This window comes from Echeneis naucrates, chromosome 20 (genome assembly GCF_900963305.1).
Source record: "Echeneis naucrates chromosome 20, fEcheNa1.1, whole genome shotgun sequence".
Taxonomy (NCBI): Eukaryota; Metazoa; Chordata; class Actinopteri; order Carangiformes; family Echeneidae; genus Echeneis; species Echeneis naucrates.
In genome coordinates, this window is record NC_042530.1 from 14,433,177 (window position 1) to 14,461,163 (window position 27,987).

General features: G+C 41.7%; 1 protein-coding gene across 1 annotated transcript in view; it reads right to left on the minus strand.

Annotated features, from left to right (window-relative positions):
* Nucleotides 1-27,987, minus strand: part of plppr5b (phospholipid phosphatase related 5b) — a 71,006-nt gene that overhangs the window by 30,943 nt on the left and 12,076 nt on the right. Inside the window, exon 2 of the mRNA XM_029529393.1 lies at nt 12,290-12,422. Within this exon, the coding sequence (XP_029385253.1) occupies nt 12,290-12,422 (133 nt within the window). The remainder of the gene's footprint in view (nt 1-12,289; nt 12,423-27,987) is intronic.

Consider the following 27,987-nt stretch of genomic DNA (forward strand, 5'->3'; position numbering starts at 1 on the left):
CTGTCACACTGAATTACCAAACAGGTGCGTGATCAGACAACTCCCTTATGCACACTCAGAGGCGAGTTCAGCTCACATACACATAGACACTTCCAGGATGCATCATTTGCTGGGGAAATAACTGCAGCTTTTCCAGCCACTGTCAAACTAATTCAGTTCGCCCTGCGTCTTTGAAAGCTGAGAGAAGATTTATGAATTTAGACGGCGAGGTGTCACGGCCACTGGAGCGAGGCTACGTCTTTCTCTTCCTTTTCATGTGCAAGTTCTTGTTGTCAGTGTCCTCCTCCTCATGCAGGGGTGCGGCGTGAGGCTCCAGATGCTGACAGGCCCATTTCTTAACAAGTGTCAAGTGGATTTTGTCAAACGCATTGTGACTCACTCGCCAAGCGTAGCTCATCGCTGGCCCAATTTCGCCCCCACACAAACGTGCAAGCGTGGGCTGTGTTTTATGGACCACTTACTAGCCCTCAACTCCTCTTTCATCTCGGTTGGCTTAGGAAACATACAGAGAGGCAACAAAATATTGCTTATTAGGGAATAAATCTTACTCACTTGGCCAGCTTCAGACACTGCTGTGATCTGCTACGGCGCTACTGTTTAGCCACGCATGTGCATGTGTATGAAATATATATGTATATGTGCTGCAGCCTGAGAAGACATGCTTAGAGGGTTAACGTAATCTTGCTGTTTTAGTGTATATCTGTGTGTGTATGTGTGCTTGTGAGTGAGCAGGGTTGGAGCAATGCACCGCTGCCTTTGATCCATTGCCAGCATCTCAACAATGCTGCAGCATGATGCACAACTCGGGGAGCCTCAAAGTTATCACACTTTCCCAGACTCCCTCCAGTGCACACAAACACTTTGACACGCAAAAGTCACAGGTAGAGAACCTGAGAACTGCTCCCATTTGACAATGGTGATATTACTGAGCGTATTGTCACAGGGCTAGACGATAATGTCAGTGTGAATTCAGAAGGCAGTAGTTGAATTTGGAGGCTTTCCATCGGCAGTGCAACCTTAATTATTCATATATGTAGTTGGGGGGGGGGTCATAGCAGTGATAATAATTTGTTTTCAGGCGGGAGTTGGGTGTGAATACATTTTTAACCCTTGGATTTCCCTGTTTTGTTTTGTTTTTTGTTTTTGTTTTAACATTCTCCTGTTTAGAACACCAGGGGTGACAGTCTCTCGTCGCAGCTGTAAAAAAAATCAGAGCGGGGTGTGGTTGAACATGTGGTGTAGCCAGTGAGTCCACACAGAGGCGTGTGTCTTACCCAGACATGTGGGATGTGGCAGTGCTGAAAGTTCTGTCTCATCACCCATCCTGAGGGGGCTGAAGTGTATCTTGGGTATTTCCTCCTGTGTCATGCCCCATTTCTCTTGTCTGTGCCAACTTTTTCTTTTCTAGTGGGTTTCCAATTCTCTTTTAATTCGTCTGGAAGCCTGTTGTGGAGGCAGAAGGGTCTGACAGCCTGTCTGGCATTTCAAATGCAACTTTCAACCACCATCAATACTTAAAATGATTGATTGACGTGTCGGTGGACCTAACTTCAATTTTAATTGAAATTAGACTGACTATTTGCTCTGTGCCTCCTGAAATTCCCAGGAAATAAAAAAATTACCATGTTTCTGTAGTTTCCATTGTCGGTTTTAATGATTAATCACGTTTCCTCTTCTTACAAGACTCATTCAATATCACACTCTTTTATTACCACTAAGCACTGACAGGATTCAACCTTTACCCAACTGGTCGATCACTTTCTGTACAACTGATCATTTATTGAAAATGGTCACAAATAAGGAAATTTATTCTGCCTTTACAGCTCCTGTTTCCATTCTGAGCAGCTTGCCAAAAAAAAGATCCACCAGCCTTTGCAACAGACTGAGCAAGCAAACATGTTTTTTTCAAACTAGGTTAAACAATATATATAAAAAAAATATATTAAAAAGGAAATCTGTCTTAAAATTGGCATCACAAGCCTGTAAGTATTTTATGGGTCTTTTAGTTTAAAACTTCAATGAAATTAGAAGCTGCCAGAAGTTGCACAGGAGTTTGCATTGAATGTTATTACGTACAACATGAGGTGAGCCTGAATATGAAATACATGCATGTTGCAAAATATTTGCTCTTAGTGTGGCGGGCCAATTTTTTTAAGTTGGTATAATGTAATTTCCTTTTCTTCTTGCTGAACTGAGAAGTTCATGGAGAGATTGGTGAGATTCAATTTTGTCACGATGAACAATACATTGTGACAGTAATAATTTGACTGTTTCCATTAGTTATTATTTAAACTAATTATTATTCATTCCCAATAATAAGCAAAAGGATGAACACACGCAAATGCTGCCTGTGGCAATTTTTTCCAATTGTTCACCGTTCATTTTCCTTAGAGTTGTACATTTGTGAGTACAGCTATTTTACCATTCACAATTTAGGCTTTTTGATAAGCTTTGCCTACAGACATGATTACAGCGCTTATCCTTCCACTATAATGATATAAATGAATTGGCGCGCAATTGTTTTGCTCTGGAAAAAATGAGGGAAGTGCAAAGACAAACACGGGAAGCAGCAAAATGTCTCAGTTATCATCCGTACAGCTCTGGAAGACAAGCTAGTCACAAGCGAAGACAGACAGGGGACATTTGGAAGAAGTGCTGTTCATGATACCATCTGATGCTGACGACACAACATTTAACTGATCAATCCATTATTTCTAGAGCTTTATTCAAATGCGACTAAAGCTCTGTGTGTAAGTAAAGAGAAGCATGACGTGTTTGTTGCTCGTGATCCTGATTCATTCACAATAGAACTTTGGATACATTGTAAAAGTGATGCAAACGTAAAGCAGACAAATATTTAGTGCAGGACTTTTACCTTGGCAGTATTAATGGATATTTTCTGTGCAGTAATTTGGCTGCAGGCTTAACAGACCTTTAAAGAGCGTTTCTGCTCCTGGATGTGACAGACTTTTCTCCTGCTCGTAAATGCACGAGATTTAACCACACTTCTGAATATTTCCTGCTGCTATCACAAAAGCAGGACCGCCCTCTCTTTCTAGTTCTCTCATTATGTTTCCTTGAGTTAGTAGATGTATGAGAGAACTTTTATGGAGCAAAAACGAACAGGGAATCTAATTATTTAATTTATCAGGCACCAAGAACAGAGCCCATAATGCTAATTGAGCTTGTTGACACCATGTTTAAAAATTTTGCCCCAAGCGCCCAGTTTAGTGTTGAGCTTGGCCACCCATTCCTACACATCCCCTCCACCTAAATGTCATTTGCGATGTGAAGTTCTAGCATAGGAAGTCTTGTGATTATTGCGTGTAGTTTGCTTGGAACAAATAGACACAGAAAAGCCCAATTTTGAGTTTAATGCAGGAGAAGTGAGCAACAATGATGAAAGGTGGCTGAGAATTATAATTGTGAGAGACAATTTTTGAGATCATGTTCAAAAAGTGCTGGTGGTGCAGAGCAATGCTGGGAGGGAGGTCGCTCCCAACCAGAGGGGAGGTGGGGGGGGGCAGGGAAGAGCTGTGCTGCATTCGGCAGCGCAGCCACAAACAGTTTAACAAGTAACACTGCAGTCTCTGGAGACACCGCTCCTCCTGACAGAGGAGGGTGACATAGATTATAAAACGTTAATGCTGAGAGGTGGGAGAGAGGCAAGAAGGCAGGGCAGCTCTGTGCTGTGGCTGAGGGTCGAGGAGAGCTCTGGGTAAAAAAACATAGCCGTGAGTGGAGCTGCCTGTCTCCTGGTTGCACAGAGTGTTGCGTGTACGCAAATGTCAGCAACAATATGCCTTTAATGCGGACTGATCTGTAGAAACACATATCCTGAAAAGGACAATAAATATCTATCTATCTATTTATGCACAATGGGCTCTCTGGTGAATCACGCGGAAATCATGCTTCAGCTGCCTCCTTACTTTTATGCACACTTATAAATTCCAATTATGAAAGAGTTTCACCCTGCGAGACACTCAAAATGGGTTAAATAAATAAGAGAGATAAGAGTCTGAAAAGGCACACCCAGTGTTGAATGATCGATGCAGCATCTGGGACCCCCTCCAAATAAAGAGACCAGCGCTTCTCTTGACAGGTTCGACAGCACAGCAGCTTCAGCAGACGTTTTATAAGCGAGCCTGATTTTTTTGAATTTCATATCTGCTCATGACAACAACAGTTGGTGTGGAAGCATCCACCCCTGAAGCTGTAAGTGGATGATGAGGTGGAGCACGACCCCTCTGTGGACATACGTCCGCAGCTCACATGCAGGCTCATTGTCTTTCTGCTGACCAGTAAGGACACTTGTCCACAGGGCCAAAAAATTGGTGGGTTGAGTGTGCAGCTTCTTTGATTAGCATTTCTAATTCATCCGTCCACACCAACATAAACAAACTTCCTGCCATCCGAATGTGATCTTATCTGATTGTGTAGTTTCTGAAAGCTTGGGGTGTTCTGAGAGGTTGGTGTTGGTGTTAACAAAAATTGTTGGTGCACTCGAGACAAAACCGTTCTGCTCCCCAGGGGATAGCCTCACATCCTTTTAAAAAATTACATTACGTGGATTTCTTTTTACATAACCCTTGAAAGAGGGGCCATGTGTGAATGTCCCCCATTTACATTTCAACAAGAAAAGACATAAAATGCATGAAGGTAAAATAAAACATAAAAAAATAACAGCTGAAGTTGAGCGTGTGAGAGCACCGCGACCCCTCGGCTGTGTTCTAAATTTAATCTTTCTCAAACAGCACGGCCCCGTGAGTCATTATGCAAAAGCAAGGCCGGGCCAAGAGTGGGAGGGGGAGCAGAGCGAGCAAGACGGCCGGGCGCACACGGCGCCGTGCCACTCTCTAGCAGATGTAAGCTCAGGCACCAGGCATGTACGTACAAATACATATACTGACTTGCATGAATGCACATATTCAGCCACGTACGTGGAAATGTCACGTGTGTGGAGTGGGGCCCTGGACAATAGCAAAGAGACAGAAAGAGAGTATAAGAAGACGAAAAGAGGACTCGGAGCAGCTGTTTTGACACTATTCAGCTTTTGCATGAAAGCCGCAGGCCATGGCATTCTGGGTGAAAGGAAGCTCTCCTCACTGCATCCAGATCTGTGGTCAAAACCGCTAAAGACACAAAAATAAGAATCATCATAATTATATGACTAAACTAACCTTTTACTAAATCCCAGAGCATATCGCTCATGCAAATCCACTACACACTTTCAGAGATTTGTTCATGACTAGTTTGCGAGTTTGAAGTTAATCGCATGCTCTCAGGCTACAGATCGCATCCGTCGGCTGTGGGAAGCACAGGGCTCGGAGACATGAACAAACCTCATGAAAGCTTCACGTACAACACAGCTGTTCATTTTCCCCGTCTGCTTCCCCATCTGTTTGAATGTGATGCGTCATCCTCTGCGAGTTTGTCACTCAATTCAGTATATAATGCATCTTCTGCTGGCTCAGATTTTTGGCCATTCTTCCACAGTGCTTTTCTTTTATTTGGGAAACACCCACCGGCTATATGATGCATTAGAGGCAGACAAGAGACTTCAAGCTGAAGAAGTCTTGGGCCGTGGTCCCATTTGGGACTGTCTCATTCACTGCAAGTGAGTCTCAGATGCAACTGTGTAATGAAGTGGTTGTGTGCTGCTTGAGTGGGCAAGTTTGCGGTTTATTCTTTTGTATTAGCATTTAAATATATGGCGACGGAAAACACAGCTGATGCGGAATGGGTAGTTGATTAGAATATTAAAATAAAACAAACTGCTATACGTCTCTGGCTGTTTTGGTCTGTGATTGAGGACATCATTGAAATGGGGTGTTCCCAGACATGAGCACAATTTGCAATCAGATAATGTCACTCGTGTACAGTATTGTAAATACAGCAGAAAGTTTTTTGTCTGTTGTCAGACACTGGAACAAGTCAGAATTTGTTACTGACACACGGCCCATTACGACTACATGCTGCCTTCCAAGCTGCTGCCCTGCTGCTGCTAAAGTCCTGATTTTACATTCATCTGACAAAATCACATGTTCAAAATACACAAAAATTTGCTGTTCTTCAACTCCATTTATGTCCCAAGATGATAATTTATGTCTGCCTGAATGCTACTCACTGAACTGGGTCTACACAGTGAAAGGGCAGTAATGGTGACTCTCTTATATAAGTTTTGAGGTTTGTTGAAAAATTCAATTTTTGCCCCAAGGTGCTTTGTAGAATACAAAGAAGCTATAAAGGCAAGGCAAGTTTATTTATACAGTGCATCTATACACAAAGGTAATACAGTTTGCTTTACATACATCCAGAGAACATACAGAGAAAAGTAATAACAGCATATGCACATGCATAAACTTAAAGTCATACAATTATAAAATGAATGAATTAAAATGAATAAAAGAATATGCAGTTGTCTGGATATGTTAAGAGAAGTACAGTGCAGATTTTATACATGAGCACAGGAAAAAAGAAATGCTTTCAACTTGATTTAAAGGTATCAACATTTGGTGCTGATGTAACCTCCACTGGCAGTTTGTTCTGCTTGTTTGCAGCATAAAAGCTAAATGTTGCTTCTCCATATTTAGCCAGGACTCTGGTCTGGACTAGCTGATGAGAGTCCATGAACCTAAGAGTCCTACTTCGTTTATATTCTCTAAACATATCAAAGGTGCATTCTGGTGCATGTCTTTTGTTTATTTGGGGATTCAGTTTATCTGTTTGCTTTTAATTTTCTTTCCCCTAAATTCAATAAATTGCAAAAGTGATTGGTGCTACAGACCTCGTGCCACGTGATCACCTTCACTAGTCATACCTGAATCAACTGTGGTGACGTCGTCCGCGATTTCTTTCTCGTTCTTTTTGTTCCCCTCACACACATTCACACATGGCAACCAGCCGCCATCTTGGCTCCAACGAGTGTGCAGCCGACGTCACTCCGTCGCCATCTTGGCCATTGCAGACGTCACTCACGTGACTCTCCGGCCATTTTTACTGCTCTCACACACACACTGCGGTTGCTGTTGCTGTGCTATTGTGATTGTCATTGCTGTCGCTATTGATTACTATTGCTGCATATGATGTTACTATTGTTACCGCTATAGCTATCACCATCGCTAAGGCTATCCATATTGCTAACCCATTCTTCTTACATGTCTGTTATCTGTTGTAGATTAGTAGCTGATGTGTCTCATTGAATAATCAAACTACAACAGCCATTTATCCAGAGTGATGTTATTTTGAATAATTATTGCTGTAAATAAATTCTGTTATCTGTCAAACCGTCGTTGTTTGTGATTGTTGTGGTTAGAATTGTGACAATTGGTGAATTTATAACAGCCAGTGCTCGGATTTACTCCTTCTGTTAAACCTTTTGACACTTGATATTGATTTTGCTAATTTGGACATTGATCCCTGGTAACAGTGTGGTGCCCCAAAATGTACTACTCATAGGAAATAGTTTTAGATATCAATAATCAGTTTTATAATCATTGATATTACACAACACCAGTGTAAAGATTTTAAAACTGGTGTAATGTGCTCTGAGCTCTAAGCAGAGCTAAAACTGGCAGCAGTGTTCAGAGCTGCAGCTGTTTAATACTCCTTTTGGGGAGTCCAGTTAGAGGACCATTACAGTAATATAGTCTAATGGAGATGAACGTGTGGATGAACTTCTCCTGGTCTTTTTGGGTGACAAAATTTTTAATTCTGTAGTTTTTGAGCTCTTAAATAGCTGTCTTGGCGACAGCTTTGATGTGGCTGTTGAAAGTCTGATCTGGGTCAATTAATACATCACAGTTACAAACTTGGTCTGTGGTTTTAGAGATTGAGACTCGCAATATTTACTAATACCGACCCTCCTCTCTTTTTTTCCAAACAGAATAACCTCAGTTTTTCCCCTTATTTAACTGAAGAAAATTCTGGCTCATCCAGTTGTTTATTAACTACCAAAAGAGTCAAAAGCCCACCAAAAGCACGATATTACGATGGCGCGTTTGCACCAATATATTTACAAGAATCATGACCGACAGCCGGTTAAATGTTGTGACTTGATCACTCAGTCAGTCAGAGATATTGGCATTTAGAGGGTTGGCCCAACTGCTGCAATTCAGCCAGGAGAGTATTGAATGCAACGCCACAGGAAAAGTCTGAAGCAAACAAAATGAGGGGAACAGGGATGATTGTCCCCAAATTTATACCTACTCATCAGCTAGTTTCCTTACTTGACAACAGATTTAAATACCGTATTTTGCAATAAGGCGCAATATCAATGAACGGGTCTATTTTATATACATTCATAAGGAGCGCCTTGTTATATGGCGCGTGATAATACATAAATAAGGTGAAGCACAGTATGTACCAGTATTACAAAAAGTGGCAGAGGTAAGCGTACTGCCTACTGTTCTCTGTTTGGTTTTATCGTTGCCAGCAATAGCAAACACCTGAAGTTAGTGTGACGTTGGAACAACGTTGTCTCCCAACATTTGATTATAATTGGATTATGATATGGATTTGAAAATTGGGTTTACGTTAAAAACCTAATGTTGGCTTGACGTCTAATTATAGTGAGGTAACATTGACTAAATGTTGGATGATGGTTGGTTTCCAGCACTACATAATTAGTTATCTAACGTTGTCTGACGTTGCAACCCGTGTCAAACCAAGAACCAACGTAATACAACTCCCTGTGTCAGCTGGGAATGCTCCGACAATCCATCAAGGGGGGCGGCTTCGTCGCTTACCAAAGTCGCACTAAACCATTTTGCCAGATTTTTGAGGGCAGTGTACCACATAAAATTGGTTCGAGGTCAGTAAGCACAACAAGAATTCATATATAAGGCGCACCGCCGATTTTTGAGAAACATGTAGAGATAAGTAAAACAATATATTAAATCTACCTCCCTACCAGACTGATATGTTTAATATCCAAACATGAGACACCTTAAGTTAGTCTATCTATGTATCTCAAGCCTTAAACTTTTCGCCTTTGGAAATCCGCTCTGACAAAACGAACAGGTTCCTAATGAATTCCTCCATTTGCATTGACAAACATTCCATCAGTCCCCAGCTCTACCAGGGAAGCAGACCGATCCGTGTTGCTCTGCCAATAGACCAGGCTTGTTACTGCAGTTCTGAATGACCCTTTGGCTCTCAGACCTTTTAAATAATGCACTCCGATCCCACATATACAGAAATCCCGCTACATAGTCCAATCGACTCAGAAGGCCCCGGCTCCAAGTCTCAGGGAGGCGAACATCAGCACTCAGCTCTGTAGTACAAGGAGAGCTGAACTCTCGGTACAGCCCAGCTCAGAGTCTCTCCTAGATTAATTCATGTGTTGTTCAGTGTGCCAACAAGGCTGCCAGAGGTAGTTATCAACAACCATGGCTCAAATGCACTATAAAATACACAGGCAAAAACAATGTATGTAATTGGATTTCCAGATTGTGTACGTTAGATAGTGCTTTGTAATTTGGGATAACTGCTGTTGCTCATGCTGTAAAGAGGCGCTGACAGCTCACCATAGACCCATTAGCCGACGTCAGTAAAGAGATGGGAATGCTGCTCCTCTTACACAGTTTACTCCACTTAGCTGGGAGTATGTAGTTAAAGGGCAGAGGCACTTCTTTGCATCCCCTCCCCTCACATTAAAAAGACAAATGCATCCATCTCTGAAACGCTGCATGCACACCCCAAACTCTGGAGTCAAAAGAAATGCCACACATGGGAAAGGTGCTGCATCAGCAGGAAGAATCTGCTGCAAAGTCTTATCTCCGTAGTTTTGTACATCACACCTCTCAGTTAACTCATTTCACTCTCTGAAATCGTTGTTCAGATTTGCACCATCAATGCAACAAAAATTAACTGGTCACGGAACGTCCATTAGCAAAACATTAGGTTATGTTAAAAACTATTTTGCCTGAACCACTTTTTTAAGAAGTGAACCTGAAACTAAGAACTGTGGTAATGCTGCTGTCGCCTTCATATATATCCCCTAGCTCTTCCTGGATGATCCTAAGACATTCCAAAGCAGAAGAGGATGTATGGTCATTCCAGCATATTCTTGGTCTTCCCTGGGGTTGCTCTACAATTAGGCGTACCCAGGCTTGTGTTAATGTTAATCGACGTCAGTTTCAAAGAGTGCAGTGCTGCGACTTTTCATGAAAGTCGGCTTTTCCTCGCAAGCCAGATGATGACAGACATTTGCCATTCCTGGGTTTCCTTTGTATCATTGTGTTTCTTCAGCAGGACACTTTCATTGAGGAAATATGCGGAAATCTAATCTTTCAAAATCAAAAGAAGTGGGACTTTTTTTTTTGTTTTAACTGCAAAAGATATTTCTTGTTAACAGACCTGTTTAATAACTCAGCAGCAGCACTGGTCACTGAATAATCATCATAAAATTGTTTTTTAAAGTAAATAGATGCCATACTTATTACTCTGCTATCCCTTAAAGCCACCTCTGTAGTCCGGTTCAGCCTTGTTGGCACACTGAACAACACATGAAAAATAGATTTAAAGTTTACCCTGGTTGAAACTATTTTTCTTCAGTGGACAGGACTACAAACGCGGATTTAAGCAGTTGAAGAAAAAAACAAAAAGCAAAACAGTCCTGCTTCTTTTGATTTTGAAAGATTAGATTTCCACATATTTCCTCAATGAAAGAAACACAACAGTACAAAGAAAACCCAGCAACTGCAACTGTCTGTCCTCTTCCCTCGGCTTTGCAGGAAAAAGATGACTTTCATGAAAAGTCATTACACTGTACTACTTAGAAACTGACATCAATTAACATTAACACGTAAGCCTTATCCAGATATAACACTGTACAAGTGTATAATACATAACAAGTAATTCCAGTCTCTGAGGAATGGAAGGAGATTTAGTCAGGAATATGAGTCCTGTTAAAATTAACGAGCAGCATGAATGGCATGTTGGATGAGTAAATGCGAGGGTAAAGCCAGGCCACCAAGTGGATTCCCCCTCAGGGATCTAGGTAATAATCCTCTTCTGCAGCTTTATCTGCTGCTCTCACTTAAGCAGAGGGGAGGGAGGACAAGGAGAGGCCAGCGTTGTGCTGCAATGTGTGTGCGTTTGACAGACTGAGTCTCCTTTTGTGTGTCTTTTGCTCTTACCTGCTGGAATGCATTTGTGCGCGTGTGTTTGCAACTACACTGTTTGTGCGACCACACAGATGTGCAGGAAGATGCGTGCACACGCGAGAAATTGTTTATCGACATCTTGTGAAATTTATGTCCACTGGGATCTTTAAGGAGAATGGGTGTGTGTGGCCATCAGGTGAAACATGTACTCAGAGGAGGGACACCTTCAACAGAACCCCTGAACTGGACACACTGGGATTACCTATTTAACCCGGGCATTATGGCTTTACAATAAGATATCTGATTTCTTCGCACCAAATTCGATTCATGATTCTTAGAAAAAAAAAACAAAAAACAAACAAACCTCAAAGAATTTATTTGGAAAAAATGTACCCTTGGAGGTTTAACTGTCACAGTGTAAAAAGTTCTTATTTCTTTTTTCGTATCTCACTAATTCCGATTGAGTTTTTTGTTCAAGTGGAGCTGCCAGAAATAGCAATCTAAGATGGCGGCCCTGGCTGCTCATCACTCCAGATGTGCGACTCACATCAGGTTAAGGACGAACTCTGGGAGCCCAAGAAGTGCACCAGCAGTGGAAGTTAAAGAGAAAGTCAATTTGTGTTATGAGTGAATCATCTAAAACTACAATTGCAAATGAAATGATAAAATCACCCAGCCCACACACCTGTGCATCAGTCTGTGTGCATCCAGATGAGTTAATCATTAATATAACAGATGTATATGCAGAGGTATACCTGTTGTGGTGCTAGAAGAAGAAGTATAAACACTAAGGTCTTAGAAATCATCACAAACTTAGCAGCATCAGTGACATTGGGGGAGCCAGAATAAAGCTGAGACAGCAGTGACACTATAGAGTTGATTCGAAATAGGATTAGTGATCAGAACAGTAAATAAGCCTGTTCTGTTCAGGGGAGATCAGGCGGTGTAGTTGAAAGTTCCACAAAAGGCAAGTAAAGTCAAACAAAAAGCCTAGACCGCAGGTTTTTGGACTAAATGAAGAAACCAGTCTGGAAAAACCTCCACTTCTCATTAGTTGGTGGGAGCTTGGTGGGTGGTTGTGGTTAAGCCTGTTCACAAAAGGCCTGCAGCAAAACTCAACAGTCAGTCCAAATAGGCAGACCAGTGAGAGTACTGTCCCGGTTTGCAGTAATTACACTTACCTAGGAAGCGGAAAGTCCTACGCACCAGCGGGTTGAGGTAACAGCAGTCCCCAGTGGCCACCGTCTTCTCTGAGCGGTCAAACTCTTTGGATGTATACTGGACCAGGAACAGCACGGTCTCTGTTATTGTAATCTGGTAGAAGCAGAAGCCACAGAGACACAGAGAGATGAATCAGTAAGTGCTTTATTATTCCGTCAGAGTTAGAGAGTTGAAAGAAGGAGCTGAGGTTGAACTCTATTTCTGCTTATTGTTATCATTGTTATTGCCATCTAGTTACAGCGCACTCTACCATAGTATTCACATAGCAGTATTCCATAACGCATAATAATCTCTATTGTCTTATTTTAAAAGTCATCACTTCCTTTAAATGCTGATTGTAGTAGTTCTTATCAAATGTAGGCCGACAAGGTGCATTTCTTGGGTACTATTTTTTGCACAATCTGTGTTTTGTTCGGACAACAATGACACCGAATGGCAGAGGGGATTGAGATACCTTATATCAGGCGTCAGATTCAAACAACAAATTGATTAATTGCTGAGTTGGTTATTTAAAATAATCTGCTGAACTTTACTGTTCTCCATCAGACTGCACCAGTGCGGCACTTACGGTGGCACCAGCGGCTCTCAGATCAAAATTGCTCAGTCTTGCCAGAGCGATTATCTTGACAGCAGTCCAACTGTGGCGGAGCTGCTCTCTCGGGTAACAGCCAAGCCACCAATGCTCACACATCTTCACCTGATCAAAGCAACTGCCTGTAATATTTATGTCCAGCTGCCCTGAGATCTCCCAGATCAGACCTCCATGTCTGAATGTCTGATAGATGAGTTAAAGTGGTCTCTGGTCTACAAATAAGTTTTGTTTGTTGTTTTCTTTTTTTTTTTTTTTAACTTTTTCAACTTCACCTGACTAGCATAATTAGCAACCGTGTTCAGCTACGTCACTCTCGAAAAGCTCTATTGAACTGCTTTTGTCCATAAACACAATGCATCCCTGTAATAACTGTCATGATAATGTCAGCAATTTCTGTTCCCTTTTTTGTTACTCAAGTATAGACTGTCTTGAGGGAACCCTGTACTGATATAAGAACATTTTTGTTGTTGTTGTGTTGACTAGTTGGCTAGTTTGATCATGCCCATCATGCCCATTTTCTCTGTCCCATTTCCTGCCCATCTGCACTTGGCCTGTAAAATCCATCCATTCATCTTCTACCGCTTTTCCATTTCAGAATCGCAGGGGTGCTGGAGCCAATCCCAGCCAATGTTCCGGGCGAGAGGCGGGGTACACCCTGGATAGGTCGCCAGTCCATTATAGGGCCAAACACACAGAGACGAACAACCACTCACGCTCGCATTCAGACCTAACCCAAACATGCATGTCTTTGGATGGTGGGAGGAAACCGGAGTATGGCCTATAAAATAACAAAGGTAAAAAATGGCTAAAAATAACTTGAGAAAGAAATCTTGTCTTTTATTCTATATGTAAATATTTTTTTTTTCTCTCATTAGACCAGCAAAGTATGAGTTGGTGGTGATGTAACCCATTTGGTGAGTGTTTTTTTTTTTTTTACAGCATGTGAATTTAAAAATCAACTACTGAAAGCAAAATCCACGCACTGTAGTCATATTTGTAATCATAATCAATTTCTGAATGAGAATCTTTTTGTTTTGTCTTCCTTTATCCTTCAACATGGCAAGACAGGACAGGAAGAAAAAAAAAAAAAACAACAACAAAAAAACAAGCTGCTCTCTTTCAACAAATAATGAAAAAGGTCCGGGCTCAAGTTGAGTCATACTGCAGCTGTATGTGCTGAGCTTCTGCTGCTGCAACACTGACAAAATAATGCAGCTTAATAATAATGTCCAGTGCCTAAGACAGATGAGAACAATGTTACATAAAAGGAACAGAAGCAGGCTAAATAACAACTGTACGACAGGAAAAATCCTACATGAAAAGTTATTTTGTACAGGACTCATTGATCAGATTCATCAAATGGGTTGCTGTACCACTGGCTGCAGATTTAATGAGGTCCTTTCCCATGGACCCAATGGTTTCACATGTTTGAACATGACTAAGTCGTGGCTTTCTCATCTGAGCCTCATTTCCTTCGTTTCTTTTCTTAGTTTCTGGCAAATTAAAAGCTGAATTAGTTATTGCCAGTTCCTCTTTGCACTTCTATCGGTGAATCACTTAAAGTGGGTTTGTTTGTTTTGTTTTTCCTAAAGAAAGACCATACAGTAATTAGCATCTGATTTTGAGTTGCTGGTGGAAATTTGTATGAAGCGTGTGCTCAGTGGAGATATGCCTGCGCTCATTAAATTGCAGCTATGGTGGATTTTCCAAGCCTTGAAATTAAAGGGGCCTGGCAGTGTAATTGCAGGATATGATGATAACCCCCTGTGCAGTTGTGTCAGCAGGTCGTTTCCTAAAGCTTTCTTTCTGATGCATTTTACAGGGATAAAGCACTGACCACAGGCCTGGATCGGCACTGCTGCCTAAAGCTCATTATGTTCTCAGTGAGCTGCCATGACCAGAGGCCTACAGTAGGACAAGCACCATAATAGTTGCTTATCTCCAGGTTTCGCCCCATGACCCGGTGTCTCCTGAGCCCAGAGTTGGGTTTCCAACTGTGACAATTTCACACTCAAGTGTTCTGAGGGACTAATCTTTAATTTACAGGTCCTCGCGTCCCCTGCTGGGATTTGTACCAGCAACCTTTTGCCCTTGCCTGCTCTGAATGTTTCCACCTGGCTTGACATCCAGATGCACCAGATCTTGTCAGAGTAAACAGTCTAGTGAGTCCAAGCCTGTGTGCATGCGGCCCTCGGCGAGTATGTGGGTGCTGAGGCCCGGAGCTGAAACCCACAGAGCTGCCACATACTCAGCCAGTGCCACAGTGATTTATTCAGGTCGACTGGTGAAGAGGGCAGATGAGGTAGAGCGGGAGAGGAGAACTAAGATAAAAACTTTGACTCAACCTCCAAATAAATATAGATACATTTTTATAATTATTTGTCTTTTTTTTGTGTTATTTTCAGAAATATAACTCTCTGCAATAGCTCTGATGCCATGACGTGAAACTTGAAATTGCCTACAGCAACGTTACATCCCTAATTAAGATTGCTTTGTTTGTTTTTGCTTTCACTTTATTTAAATCCTGGCATCCTTGGCCAGATTAACCCCCCAACCTTGTAGCAAAAATGAGTGGTGGAATCGTCCTGAACCCACTGCTTCTCTCTCTCACTGTCTCCTGTGAATGAAACTGTTAGTAACTGCTATTTTAGTGTGAAGAGTCTCAATTATGCTCACTATATTTAGTAAAATTCACTTAAGTCTACCGGCGCAATGCAGATTTGAACTGGCTAGTCTCAGTTCACGTGCTGTCTCCGGCCAACTGGACCCTCTAACCTGATCTGAGTAGTTTCAGTTCATCTTACCACTGAGTCTGTTCTCGTCTTCAGTGATAGGGTGCCAAATAGGGTTAAGGTTTAAGTTTATCTGCTGGCCTTTTTTTTTAGCTTTCAAACGAAATGATTAAATCAGGACTGAGAGGAAACTCTTTCATGTAGAGAATAGCGAATGTTCTACATAATTAAACAAATTGACGTTACATCCACCTCTGTCCGGTTTTCCTGAATGATAAACCCTAATCGGGCAGGTGTCTAAAAAAAGGTTGTGCGTCTGCCTGTCAAAAAATGTTTCCAAAGGTTGCACAAGATGTTGCCAAACTGACTTGTTTCAATACTGAACTGTACTATTGGTGCGGATGAAGCTTTGCGGTCGGTGTTTGCTGCCATGTCATCTATACCACCAACCTTGCTTTGAGCAAAGGCAGAGCCATGTGCCTCGTGACAGTGTAATTCTTTTTTATTTATTTATTTTCAAGACAGATTGTGAACACCCATAATGGGCTAAGTACACAATTTATTAACAGACATGAGTTCAATTTAATTTGTCAGAGGCTAACCCTAAATGTCAGTTTTGTTACTTTTCCAAATAATCTCCCACCTGAGATCTAACTTTTGGGGGAGGACATCATCTGTTTGAGCAGAAGAAAGGGTCTCTACCATGGACGCAATCAAATTTGATGTCAACTGAGAGAGGCTATGGTTGAAAAGACTTGCACCTTGAAGACCCTGCCGACCATTACAGGACATTAACAGTCAGGGTGTCACATGGTATCTCTCCCCATGGTATCACAGTGGTTAGTGCTGTTTCCTCACAACAAGAAGGTCACAGGTTCGATTCCCAAGCCCGGGGCCTTTCTGTGAGGGGTTTGCATGTTCTCCCTGTGCTTGCATTGGTTTCCTCTGAGTACTCCGGTTTCCTACAACTACGTTTAGGTTAGGTTATTTGTTGACCCTCAATTGTCCTTAGGTATGACTGTGAGTGTGAGTGGTCTCTGTCTGTCTCTGTGTGTTGGCCCTCTTCCCACCATTCAAAGACATCACATTTGGGTTAACAAGTGAGTCTAAATCGTGAGTGTGACTGCGAGTGGTTTCTCTGTGTGTTGGACCTGTGATGGACTGGTGACCTGTCCAGGGCGACTCCGTCCTCGCCCAGTGTGAGCTGGGAATGGCTCCAGCACTCTCCACAGTGAAATGGATAATTGGTAGAAGGCCAATGAATTAATGAATGAATGGATTCTCCTAATCCCTGAATCAACTTAATGGCAGATTGTAAGATTTAAAACTTGAACTTGTTTCGTTCCTTTTACCACAGACAGATGCCATATTTAGAGTCTAGTCTGATCTAGTCTAGTCTTATTGGTTTTGTGTCTTCCTAACTAATTTCATTATTTTATTCTAATTTCATAAGATGGTCAGCATGGTGTCATGAATGATATCATTTGCATTAGTTGTTTACACTTAGCATACTAAGGCTTTATTATTAGATTTGAATCATTTATTAATAGTGTAATCTAACAATTAATTGATTTTCCAGTAAACTGGAAACTTTCTTGTAGGAAACTTCCCATAAATGGAAGGCAGCACCTTTGCAGTAAAATGTAACCTGCTTGGCATTTCACAGTGTTGTTCCAGTAAGTTCATTAAATGCTTAATGCAGGTTTTCTTCATCAAATATAATCATGTCTGATGGTGCAAATCCCCCTATAGCGAGCTGAATGTTGAATGAATGAGCTCCGGCTCTAAATGAGCACAGAAGAATTGACTGTTAACAGCGTTATTTTCATGGTTAAGTCTACTTCTTAATGATGCCTGTGGAGATGCTCGGTTGTATGTGTCGGCCTGCTTGTGAGGTTTGCTACACACACGCAACAAAGTTCACAAACTGTAGTTTTCTTTTCTGTAGTCAACAATGCAAACGTTGAAGGCAAAATGTTTTGGGGAAATTTCGGAGGGGGTTTGTGTTTGGTTAACGCTTCTTCGATATCAGCAAGCGACATCATTCAGCTGGCTGCAGATTGAAGTTAGAGGAGGTCATGTAGACTCCGCACCTCAACACAAATGTGTTTTTTTCCCCTCTTGACACACCTGCGGGACGTGACGTTGGGGGCTACATCCTTAATTCCACCATTGATTTCTAAAGTGTGAAACTGTGATATTGATTGATATCCAATTTACTATTGAGAATTTACTATTGTGCAATCCTACTATAAAAACGGGGTCTAGTATTTTATATTTTGCATCAGGACCAAGTTTATTTGACAGCCAAAATTTCCTCTTGACTGGTGTTTAGTTGTATTGAGGCCACAGAGACACAGTCTCCACGGCAGGGCTCAATAAAAGCCTCAAGGCCATTATGGGACAGCCAGGGCCCTCACAATCTAGGACAGTCACTCCAGATAAATGGTCCAACCATGTAAGCCTCTTCATTCAAAGGCAGTATCCCCCCCTAAATGGGACTATGACTGATAAACTTACGCAGCAGAGATAAAGAGAAAAATTAGTTGGACCCACTTAAATATGGTGTGAAGTGCTGAATCGGTGCCTTTTGCTCGGTTTCAAATGAAAAGTCTCGCAGAAACAGATGGACTCAAGCCTCTGGCAGGTTTCGATGTGAAACTTCTGTGCAGAGAAAGTGTGGCGTTCTCACACGCTGGTGCAACCAGATCACGAGACCGATTTAAGATGATTTGTTTGAAGGCGTCTTGGAAACACTGATTTCAAACTATATACTGATTTTTAAATTGTGTTGATGGGCCAAGTAAAACCAGACTTAAGATAAGTGATTACCTGTCGTGCTTGGTCCCGAATATTGCTGTCATGTTTGTTGCCCATTTGGCACAGCAAGGAACGGTAACGGGCTATTCTATGGAACGTGCTCATAAGCAGAGAGAAACACTACAACTCCTTTCTTATTGGTGGAAAAATTGGCCACCTCACAAATACAAAAAATAATATGGCAACGCGCAGGATTTGGTTGCAAAGGCAGAAGGGAAAGTTGTGTGTGAGTGGCAAAAGAGAGTCAGTGATATCAATAGTGACTTTCGAGATAATAATATGTGATTAAATATAATATAATATATATGTCTTACTGCGGCACCTGATTTTATGTACATGCTGAACCCCGAAGAGCTGAATATCATGTCCAGGTTTTCCTTTTAGAAAGGATGCTATACAGTAGGTGCATGGCAGTAATTACAAAAAACAGACACTGGAACATCTCACTGTGTCACAGGTCACAGGTATTTGGGCTCATCCATTCAGCCAGTTAATCCTGTTTCTCTCTTTCCACCAAACAAAGTGGAAATGACATTAGCAGCTACAGAGTAAATGAGAACAGAGAGTAACCTTGGTGTGGATTAACCCTATGTGGCCTGGGTGTGTAATAAGAGCCTGCCCAATGACTGTGAAATTTCCTTGGGTCATGTGATAATAGGGATAATGAAGCTTTTAACCAGCTCACCGGGGGGGTGAAATCAGTCTCAAGGCCATAAGCGTTTAAATACAAAGCTTGTACCATTACAATGTGTGTGACACAGTACAGCAATGTCCAGACTGCTATTTGAAACAGCAGTATTATTATTCATTGTAACACTCACTCATTATGCCACATAGATAAACATTACTCTGCTGACAATATTATAATGCCGCCAACAAAACTGACATCTTCCCCCGTGGTTTTAGAGATTAAGAGTAATGTGGTTTGAAGAAAATTTGGAAAATGAGCGCGCCATTTATTCAGGGCCCATTTAGGCTTTAATCATTCATTTCCTCATTTAATCAGCTTTGTTTTATAGTTACTTATCTACTATAGCCAATATAAGTGTATACTTGCTATGAAAGACATCTGACTGTGGCCCACCTTCCACTCCATTCACACCTGAGTCACTTGGTGTACTTTGGGTGAATTTATTCAATAACAAAAAGTGTAAATGCATCCAAAGTGGATTCAAGATGGAGTGACACCACAGCCAAATACTAAAAAGGTATAGATGTATCTGAATGAACGCGATCTTTAGTCCTTCCAACAATGAACTATGTCAGTCACAACAGAACTATCCTGTTTGCCTCCTGTAATGAAGGCAGCTCAGGTTGTACTGATTTATACAGAGATGACGCTGAGAGCCTTGAGATGTCGTGATTATACGATCCCTGATAAATTTGAGCACATTGTGTGTGCGCGCGCGCGCGTGTGCACACGTGATCGACCATTTATCAGTAATGGTGCTGCAGTGCTGTAATTTAGTCATTATCATTTAGTAATGTAGAGCAGACATACTTTTTGTCCCTTCTTTTCACTGTAAATCTAACTAATTGATGCATTTTACACACGTGTAACTTTCATGGTGAAACTAAATGAAAGTTCAGTCCCTTTGAGGTAATTTCACCCTTAAAGCTCTTTCGGAAGTTTGGCCGGACGACTGGCCATTTCTTGGTCAGTTTCCAGGGTAATTCTGAAATATTAAAAGCTTGTTTTTTTTAGAGAGGTGTGTCTATTTGAATATCCAGTAATTTAACTCCCACTAATTCAAGTCATTTTGATGAATCATTTGAATGCAACTGGACTTGTTTGAGGTTCTGGTGGCAAGTTCCTGACATTGACATTAATGGGTTCATTAACTTCTCAACTAAAACTACATTGAGGTTATAATCTTCCTGTTTTAAAAAATATCTGTATCTTAAAAGTGTAGTGCTGACGAGAGACTCTTTTATTCTTTCATGTGCCCTTTGTTCAAAAAAGGTGACTTTTTACATTTTCCAGTAATACACAAGAATGTATTACCGAAACTTTAAAAATTCTTCGCTAACACTGTACTGGCGACGGTATTGCCCATTCTTATGAATAGCTGGGAGTTCAGCAAGAAAGTGGTCTCCACTAGTCTTAAAAAGATTTCTTATATCAGAATAAAAACATGACTCTGTCCTGAGAGCATGACATGATGGAATTTTAAAGTGCAATGCCTCATCCCAGTGGCTATTTTGACTTTTAACTTCAAATCTTTGTGATGATGGTCTTTTTTGTGTTTATCTCTGATGCTGTATCCGTGTTATTTTATGTTGTCTTATTTTATTGTGTTTATGTAAATGTGTGAAACAGATCTTGATCTTAATGAGATTACTTGATTAAATAAAAGTTGTACATGTGCAGCATATATCACCCTTTTCTATCCTATTACAGTTTTTTTACAATTGCTAAAACAGTAAAGCTCATTCTCTGAACCAAATTCTCAGTGGCCTAAACAAATTTTTCAAATCAAACATTCTTATGGCCAAACCTTAAACACACTCTCGGTCACTAAATATATTTCACACCTTCATAAACTTGCGTAGAAAAATTGTGAGCACTCATAGCAAAATGTGGACACAACTCCAACACAGCTGTTGATGCGATCAGACCAATTGGGCAGGACAAAAGTCAGTTCGGGATGCACAGGTGGCACATGTGCATCCATCTACAACGGAGAGAAACATACAGAGAGGCAAAGGAGGAAAAGTTCATGTGAGAGGTGGTGGACGAGGAGGAAGGGGACGAGGAAGAGGCCGAGGAAGACCTAGAACAATCAATTCCGATGAAATTCGGGCCACTATTGTGCACTGCGTCTTTGTTCATAGGATGACAATGAAAGAACCAGGACAAAGAATCCAACTCAATTTCAGCAGTTTCTCTGTGGGCAGCATTGCCAGGACATACAGAGAAGAGAACAGGTAATTGTGTCTTGATGTACAACATACTGGAAATACACTATTGCATAAGTCTGTCTTTTGGTATCACTTAATGTTCTAAACCTTTCACATATTTTTATAAAGTGTTCGGACTGGATTCCATGAAAAGGCCCCATGAATACATTTTCATAGATGAAGCATGGTTCAGTTCAATCTAGCAAAAAGGAGGCCAAGAGGCAGGAACATAACTGGCCGATGTGCCATTATGGAAATGCCTGGCTAGCGTGATGGCACCCTTTATGCAGCCATAAGTAACTGAAATGTTCTCCACCATCATGAAAACCTGGGGCCATAGAACATAGAACACATCCTTACATTTCTGGGTGGTCTATAGGACATCATGGCTCTGCGTGAGCAGCTGGATCAACAAGCAGTGCATCCTGTATATGTCATAGTTTGGAACAATGTGAGCTTTCACCGTGCTGTCCTGATACGTGAGTGGTTCACCAACAACCAACACTTCATTAAGGTTTTCCTTCCCCTTTACAGTGCCTTCCGGAATCCAATGGAGAAGTTTTTCTCTGTGTTGCGGTGGAAGGTCTGACTGACAGCCCCACACTAGGGAAACTTTATTGGAGGCTATGGAAACAGGCCTGTGATAATATAACTGAGCAGTCTTGTCAAGGCTGGGTTCAGCACATCAGAGGGTTTTTTTCCCCCCGTTGTTCAGCAAGGGAAAATATTGCCTGTGACGTGGATAAAGTCCTTGGGCCAGACACCACACAAAGACATGATGTTGGATATCACTTTGACTTTCCTTGCTGTGTGTATGATCTGAACACATTCTTTGGTTTTGAACACAGGATAAATGGTTCTGAGGTGATTGTTTGATTGCGATAGAAGTCTGGGGTTTTGTTAATGTAGTGTGAATTTTTGGATTTGTGTTTAAGGTTTTGAGAAGATAGGTGGAGGTTTCAAGAGATGTGTTTTTAGCAATTGGGAAAAAACTGCAATATCAATTGGGGCAGCATGGCAGCATAGTGGTTAGCGCTGTTCCCTCACAGTAAAAAGGTTGTGGGTTTGATTCCCGGGACTGGAGCCTTTCTGTGCGCTGTTTGCATGTCCATCCTGTGCCTGCATGGCTTTCCTTTGAATACTCCGGTTTCCTCCCACTGTCCAAAGACATCATGTTTGGGTTGATTGGTGAATCTAAATTGCTCTTAGTCGTGTTGGCCCTGCGATGGACTGGCAACCTGTCCAGGTTGTACCGCGCCCTCGCCCAATGTGGGGTGGGATTTGCTCCAGCACCCCCCGCAACACAGACGCAGATGAGAAGTAGAAGATGAATGATGAATCACTTACAGCAGGTTTGGGTTTAGACACCAGGCCCGGGGTATTTTTATGTTTGTATTTCCTCTTTGCGTCGACCTGAGTCTCCCTCCTTTAGTAGCATCACTTTTGTAGGACTTATCTGATATGACTCCAAGATTAAGCCTCTGGAGGCTGGAGTGCTTGGTGCCGTTAAAGTGTGAGTTGCTGCTGAATGCAGCACATCTCTCTTGTGACACAGTCTGATTGCAGTCAAAAGGGATCCAAGCTGAGAGAGGTAATCTGCTCAGAATTTCCACTGGAAAAATGGCCTCATGGTTCTTTGCCTCCACCTACCAGCTAAGTTGCATGAAATATGACCACAATTTCCTCTTCCTGAGTTACACTACTGAATAATGACCAGAAGTTTGTTTGCAAGACGTAATGATGTCAAAGACAAGTTGACCTGACAAATAAGACATAAAATGTCCTCACTTCATTGTTTTATCCCATTAAATATTTAAATGGGTTAAATTGTGTCATAATTAGAGATATGGCCGAATTATGAGTTGTGAGGTCACCTTGATCTTCAACCTTTGTCTACTAAATTCAAACCACTTCATTACTGAGACCAAGTGAACATTTTTCGCCAACTATGTTTGCCTTTCTTTGCCTTAGGTCTTGAGATATCACATTCAAGACCTCAAAGATGTGTTTTCTGCCATCCCACTGACTTTGATCTTTGATGACCAAACTCTAATCAGATCATCCTTGAAGCCAAGTGGACATTAGTGTCAAATGTGAGAAAATGTCCTCAAGCTATTACTGACATGAATGAGAGGACTGACCATCTGAGATTGCAATTCCCCCAAGCCCTGGCTGCTGCCAGTGCAAAGTACAGTCCAAAGTAAATGACATGCCAATCAATCAGAGTAAAAGAATGTCAAGTAAACAGCTGGCAGCAGAGCTACATAGTGATTAGCACTGTTGCCTCACAGCAAGAATGTCCAGGGTTCAATTCTGGAGCCTGGGGCCTTTCTGTGCGGAGTTTGCATGTTCTCACCGTGCTTGCTTCCTCGGTTCCCTCCCACGTTTAATTTAATTTGTGACTCTAAATTGTCTGCAGGTCTGAGTGTGACTGTGAGTGGCTGTTGGTCTTTGTATGTCTCTGTGTGTTGGCCCTGTGATGGACCGGCGACCTGCCCAGCGTGCACCTTGCCCTCACCCAGTGTGAGCTGGGATTGGCTCCAGCATCGGAAAGCAGTAGAAGATGAATCAATGAATGGAGTAAATAGCGACAACCCATATTCTCTTCCTGGAACAGAATAAAATAAACACAACCAAATATAATCAAATTATGACATGTCTCATTATCTGTATTTCATGGTATTATAGTAAAGGGAGAAAAGGTTAGGGTTTGTTTGAAGTGAATGCACATTTATCTACTTCCAATTATAGATGTGTGTGGGCAGTTGAAGACATAAGAAAACTGGAAGGAATGCAAAACGCCACTATTATGTCAAGTCAAATAGGCTTTTCTCCCTCCTTCTTTTAAAATAGACTTCTCCATTGCTGACACTAATCTGGTTACTACCAGGAAACGTGAACAGGGAGGAGTACAGACAGAGAAGAGATTACAACATGTATGAAACGTAAAAATAATTCTATGATTATAGTCTTGTCTAACTGGAAGTGCTGTATTGTATGAGCTCCCCCTAGAATAGTCTATATGCCTTTCCGCTCCTCATCTTCCAACTTTCCCTTCACTGCTCATTGTAACTAAACATAGTATGTCTCCTGCAATGACAAATAGCATTCAGACTGCTTCAATGTTTTTTTCTCAACTCTACTTCAAATGCACATATATTTATGATTTTTCTCTCGTTTCAGAAAGTGTGGATTTTTTTAAGGTTAAATAAAACCAAACCAACACTGGATTAAACCCGTTCGGTCTGGAATGAAATCCTTTGGTGTCTTACCACACTGCCATGTCGTCACAAGCTGCTGCTCAAACTGCAGTTTAGTCCTTACTCAACTGTCTAAAAGGGGACAAAATATATATAACAATTCTTGATCGATGGTGCTTGTTTTAGGATGAAGATGGTTCTACCATGCGCGGCTGAACTTCTAATATGGTAATAAATAACTTCAGACTCGGCTCTCTGGAAAACATCCATCTTGTTGAAAATACTCGGCCAAAGATGACAGCAAGTGTTGTCAGCAACAGCTCCAATCCTAAGTGAAAGCAGCATAAAAATGCCCCCACTTCTGCTAGCATTAGTCCCCAGCGTTTATGTGCCCGTTCAGCAATGACAAGAGAGGAATGGCTTAGTTGGCCTGAGGAGTGAGAACAGCCCTGTGCTCAAACAATACAAGAGGCTGTGCCAGTACAGAGGGTTACTTTTGGTTGTGATCTGGAATGATGCCGCAACACCAGCAGTTTCATTTTTCATCAGGACATGAAAAGTTTCACGTCCCTCGGACCTGTCCCTGTTTCTTCCTGCTGCCTGATCTGGGACACACCCAACACCTATGCCCTTCTCTTTTGACAGATTTTTGGGCAGATTTACTAGTTAAACGAGATGCTCCCCTCTCAGATCTGGCTGCAAGAAGGCGTCCTGGTGTCTCTTTTCCTGGCTAGGCCCTTCAGCTCCACCTGTGTCAACTGCTTCAGTAGAGTCTGTGCTCCTTTACATAAAAGGAGCCATTTGGAGTGGTTTGTGCAACAGATTCAAATGCCTTTTTGTGGAAGGTTGCCAGGCATGTCCAACTCGTAAGAGGCCAACTGGTAGACTGGTAGAAGTACCCCCCTGCCACCCAAACCCCAGATAAGTGGAAGAAAATGGGTGAATGGACATGAAATGGTTGTTCCGTACTTCATCTGGAAAGTGATTTAAGTACTTCACTGGCCAATGCAGCATGTTCCTGCAGTCTGTGTGTGTTCTGTGTGTTGTGTGTAAAACCTTACGGCATTACTTTACACCAGCCTGACATCAGGTTTATAGCAATGGAGGTGATTGACAAGTTGCCCATTGCATTAGTAAAGTATTTTTGCGACCAACTACAACCATGAAAAGCAAAAGTGAACAAAAAGTTTCACAGACTCTCACAATTGCGTTGATTAAGCTTTTCACTGCAGAAGCTTCATTAAAGTCTCTTCTTATGCTCAAAGGGCTGTTAAAAGTCACTCCACAGGATCCCTTTCTGAGGGTGGCCACAAGCATTAGAAGCTGAGGTGAAAAAGGGTCAGCATGTATCATCAGGTTGACAGGTTCCCAAGAAGGGTAGACAATATAAGGTGATACTACCCCATGTAAATGGACTGACTGAGGATCATGACATCTGGTAAGCCTGATGCAGAAAGCAGATTGCACATTCAAGCGATCTGACATAAAAAGTCTGCTAGCAGCTCAGGTTAACCCTAACCCTCTGTCCGTACTGACAGCAGCAATATAAATCTTCCTTCTCCTTCTCATATTAATACAAACACCAAAGAACTTGTTACCAATGAAGCTGTGATTCATTGCGATTCGGCAGACAGTGTGAGCACGGGACGTATGCAGATGGTAAGCGCGAACAGGGCTGCAGCTCTGAAGGTGCGCACAAGTCTTTTCAGCATCTCATCAGTGTGATGAAGCGATGTTGCCACCACAAGGTGCCTTAACACCCATCCCCAAGCAACACCGTCGGCCCGCCAGCAGCCGCCGTGCTCGGTAACATCATCACCTCTCTGCACTGTGTGAATGTGGTAGTAGTACAGAGTAGTGAGAGATGAAATCACACCATTTCCTTCCTGAAAAGTTGAATTTCTCCTCACTGCGTCTCATATGAACAGTACAGTAGTTTATCAGGCTAATTCTCGAAAACTTTACATAAACCCAGAATCAGAAATGTGTTTCATGAGAATTGGATTATGTAAGGTCTCTTAAAATATGACATTACCAAAGAGCTCCACTGCTCATATGCAATCTGGCACCTGGTGCATAAGAGAACATCGCTGCTGCAGAGCAGTAATGACTTAGAGAGGGCATAATGCACATAGTATAAGTAATATATTGCTGTTTATTATCAACCACTCAGTTGCTGACTCCATGAGCGCTTTCACGGATGATGATCGATTTTGTTTTCCGGCTTATTACAAACAAACCAGAACGTGTCGACATGCTACAGTTCACTGAACCTGATGTTTATTTACCCTGCGCCACAAAGACCCAAGGAAGACACAACTGATCTTGGCCATTATTAGTTGAGAGGCTGCAGCGCCAGAGCCCAGCCCCATTACACACAACCGCTTACTGTGTTTACCTTCATTAAATCAGCCGAGAAACCACACACACGCACACCTACACACATCATGCTAGTCGGTTATAGCTGCATAGAGACATCCACGAAATCAATATGCCTGCCATGTTGTACCTGGCATTTATTATTCAGTTTAATATTTTGCACTTGATCCAGGTTCCAGGTTAATGGATTCATTCTGCTGCTGCAGACGGTCTGTCCAGATACTTTCCCTTTGCACAGGAGTAGATTTGTTAGCAGAATGATTTCCTCTTACGTTCAGGCCTATCACGTCCACCCATTTCTAAAAGGGATTTGATGATTGCCCTCTGATTGGTTAATGGTGTTTTACACCTTAAACACACCCATGATTACCTGGGGGATTTGGTCATGGAGTTTGGTAGGCGGTGCAGCTGACAAGTGAGGAAATATATCTGAATTGTTCATGCTGGCTTCTTAAACTGTTCTGCCTTGTGTTCTGTTTCTAGATGTGTTTTATATGAAAAGATGTAATGTGTGGGTGTGGATGAGTTGGAGACAATACAAGGGACCTTTAATGTAACTACCTCTTCAGTGAGAGATGCTTACTAAGCAAGTGATTATATTTCCCAGGTCTCACGCATCTTATTTCTACTGCTTTCTACCAGTATCGGGCAAAAATATACTCTCTCCTGTGGAGATGTTTGTTGTCATGGCAACTCAGTGATGTCACATTATACATCATTTATAAAGGCTTAAAAGCTTCATTAACAGTTCATGATCAGCACATGGATTTAACAATCAAAAATTTCTTCAGTTCAAGCTGAGTCTTATTAAAAGTCAGTCCACTGCTTTCACACCAGAAGCAGAACACTTTTTTTCTTTTTTTTTTTAAATAAAGTGTCATTACTTTAGATTTTAGATGTTATTATTATTTCTTTGGTATACTAGGGAATTCAGCAGACACAACTTAGTTCTTGTGATATCACTGAGACTGAGCTGAAGAGCCGACTGATTTCCAAAAAACCTGAGCAGCAGTGTGACAGCCGCAAGCCATTTG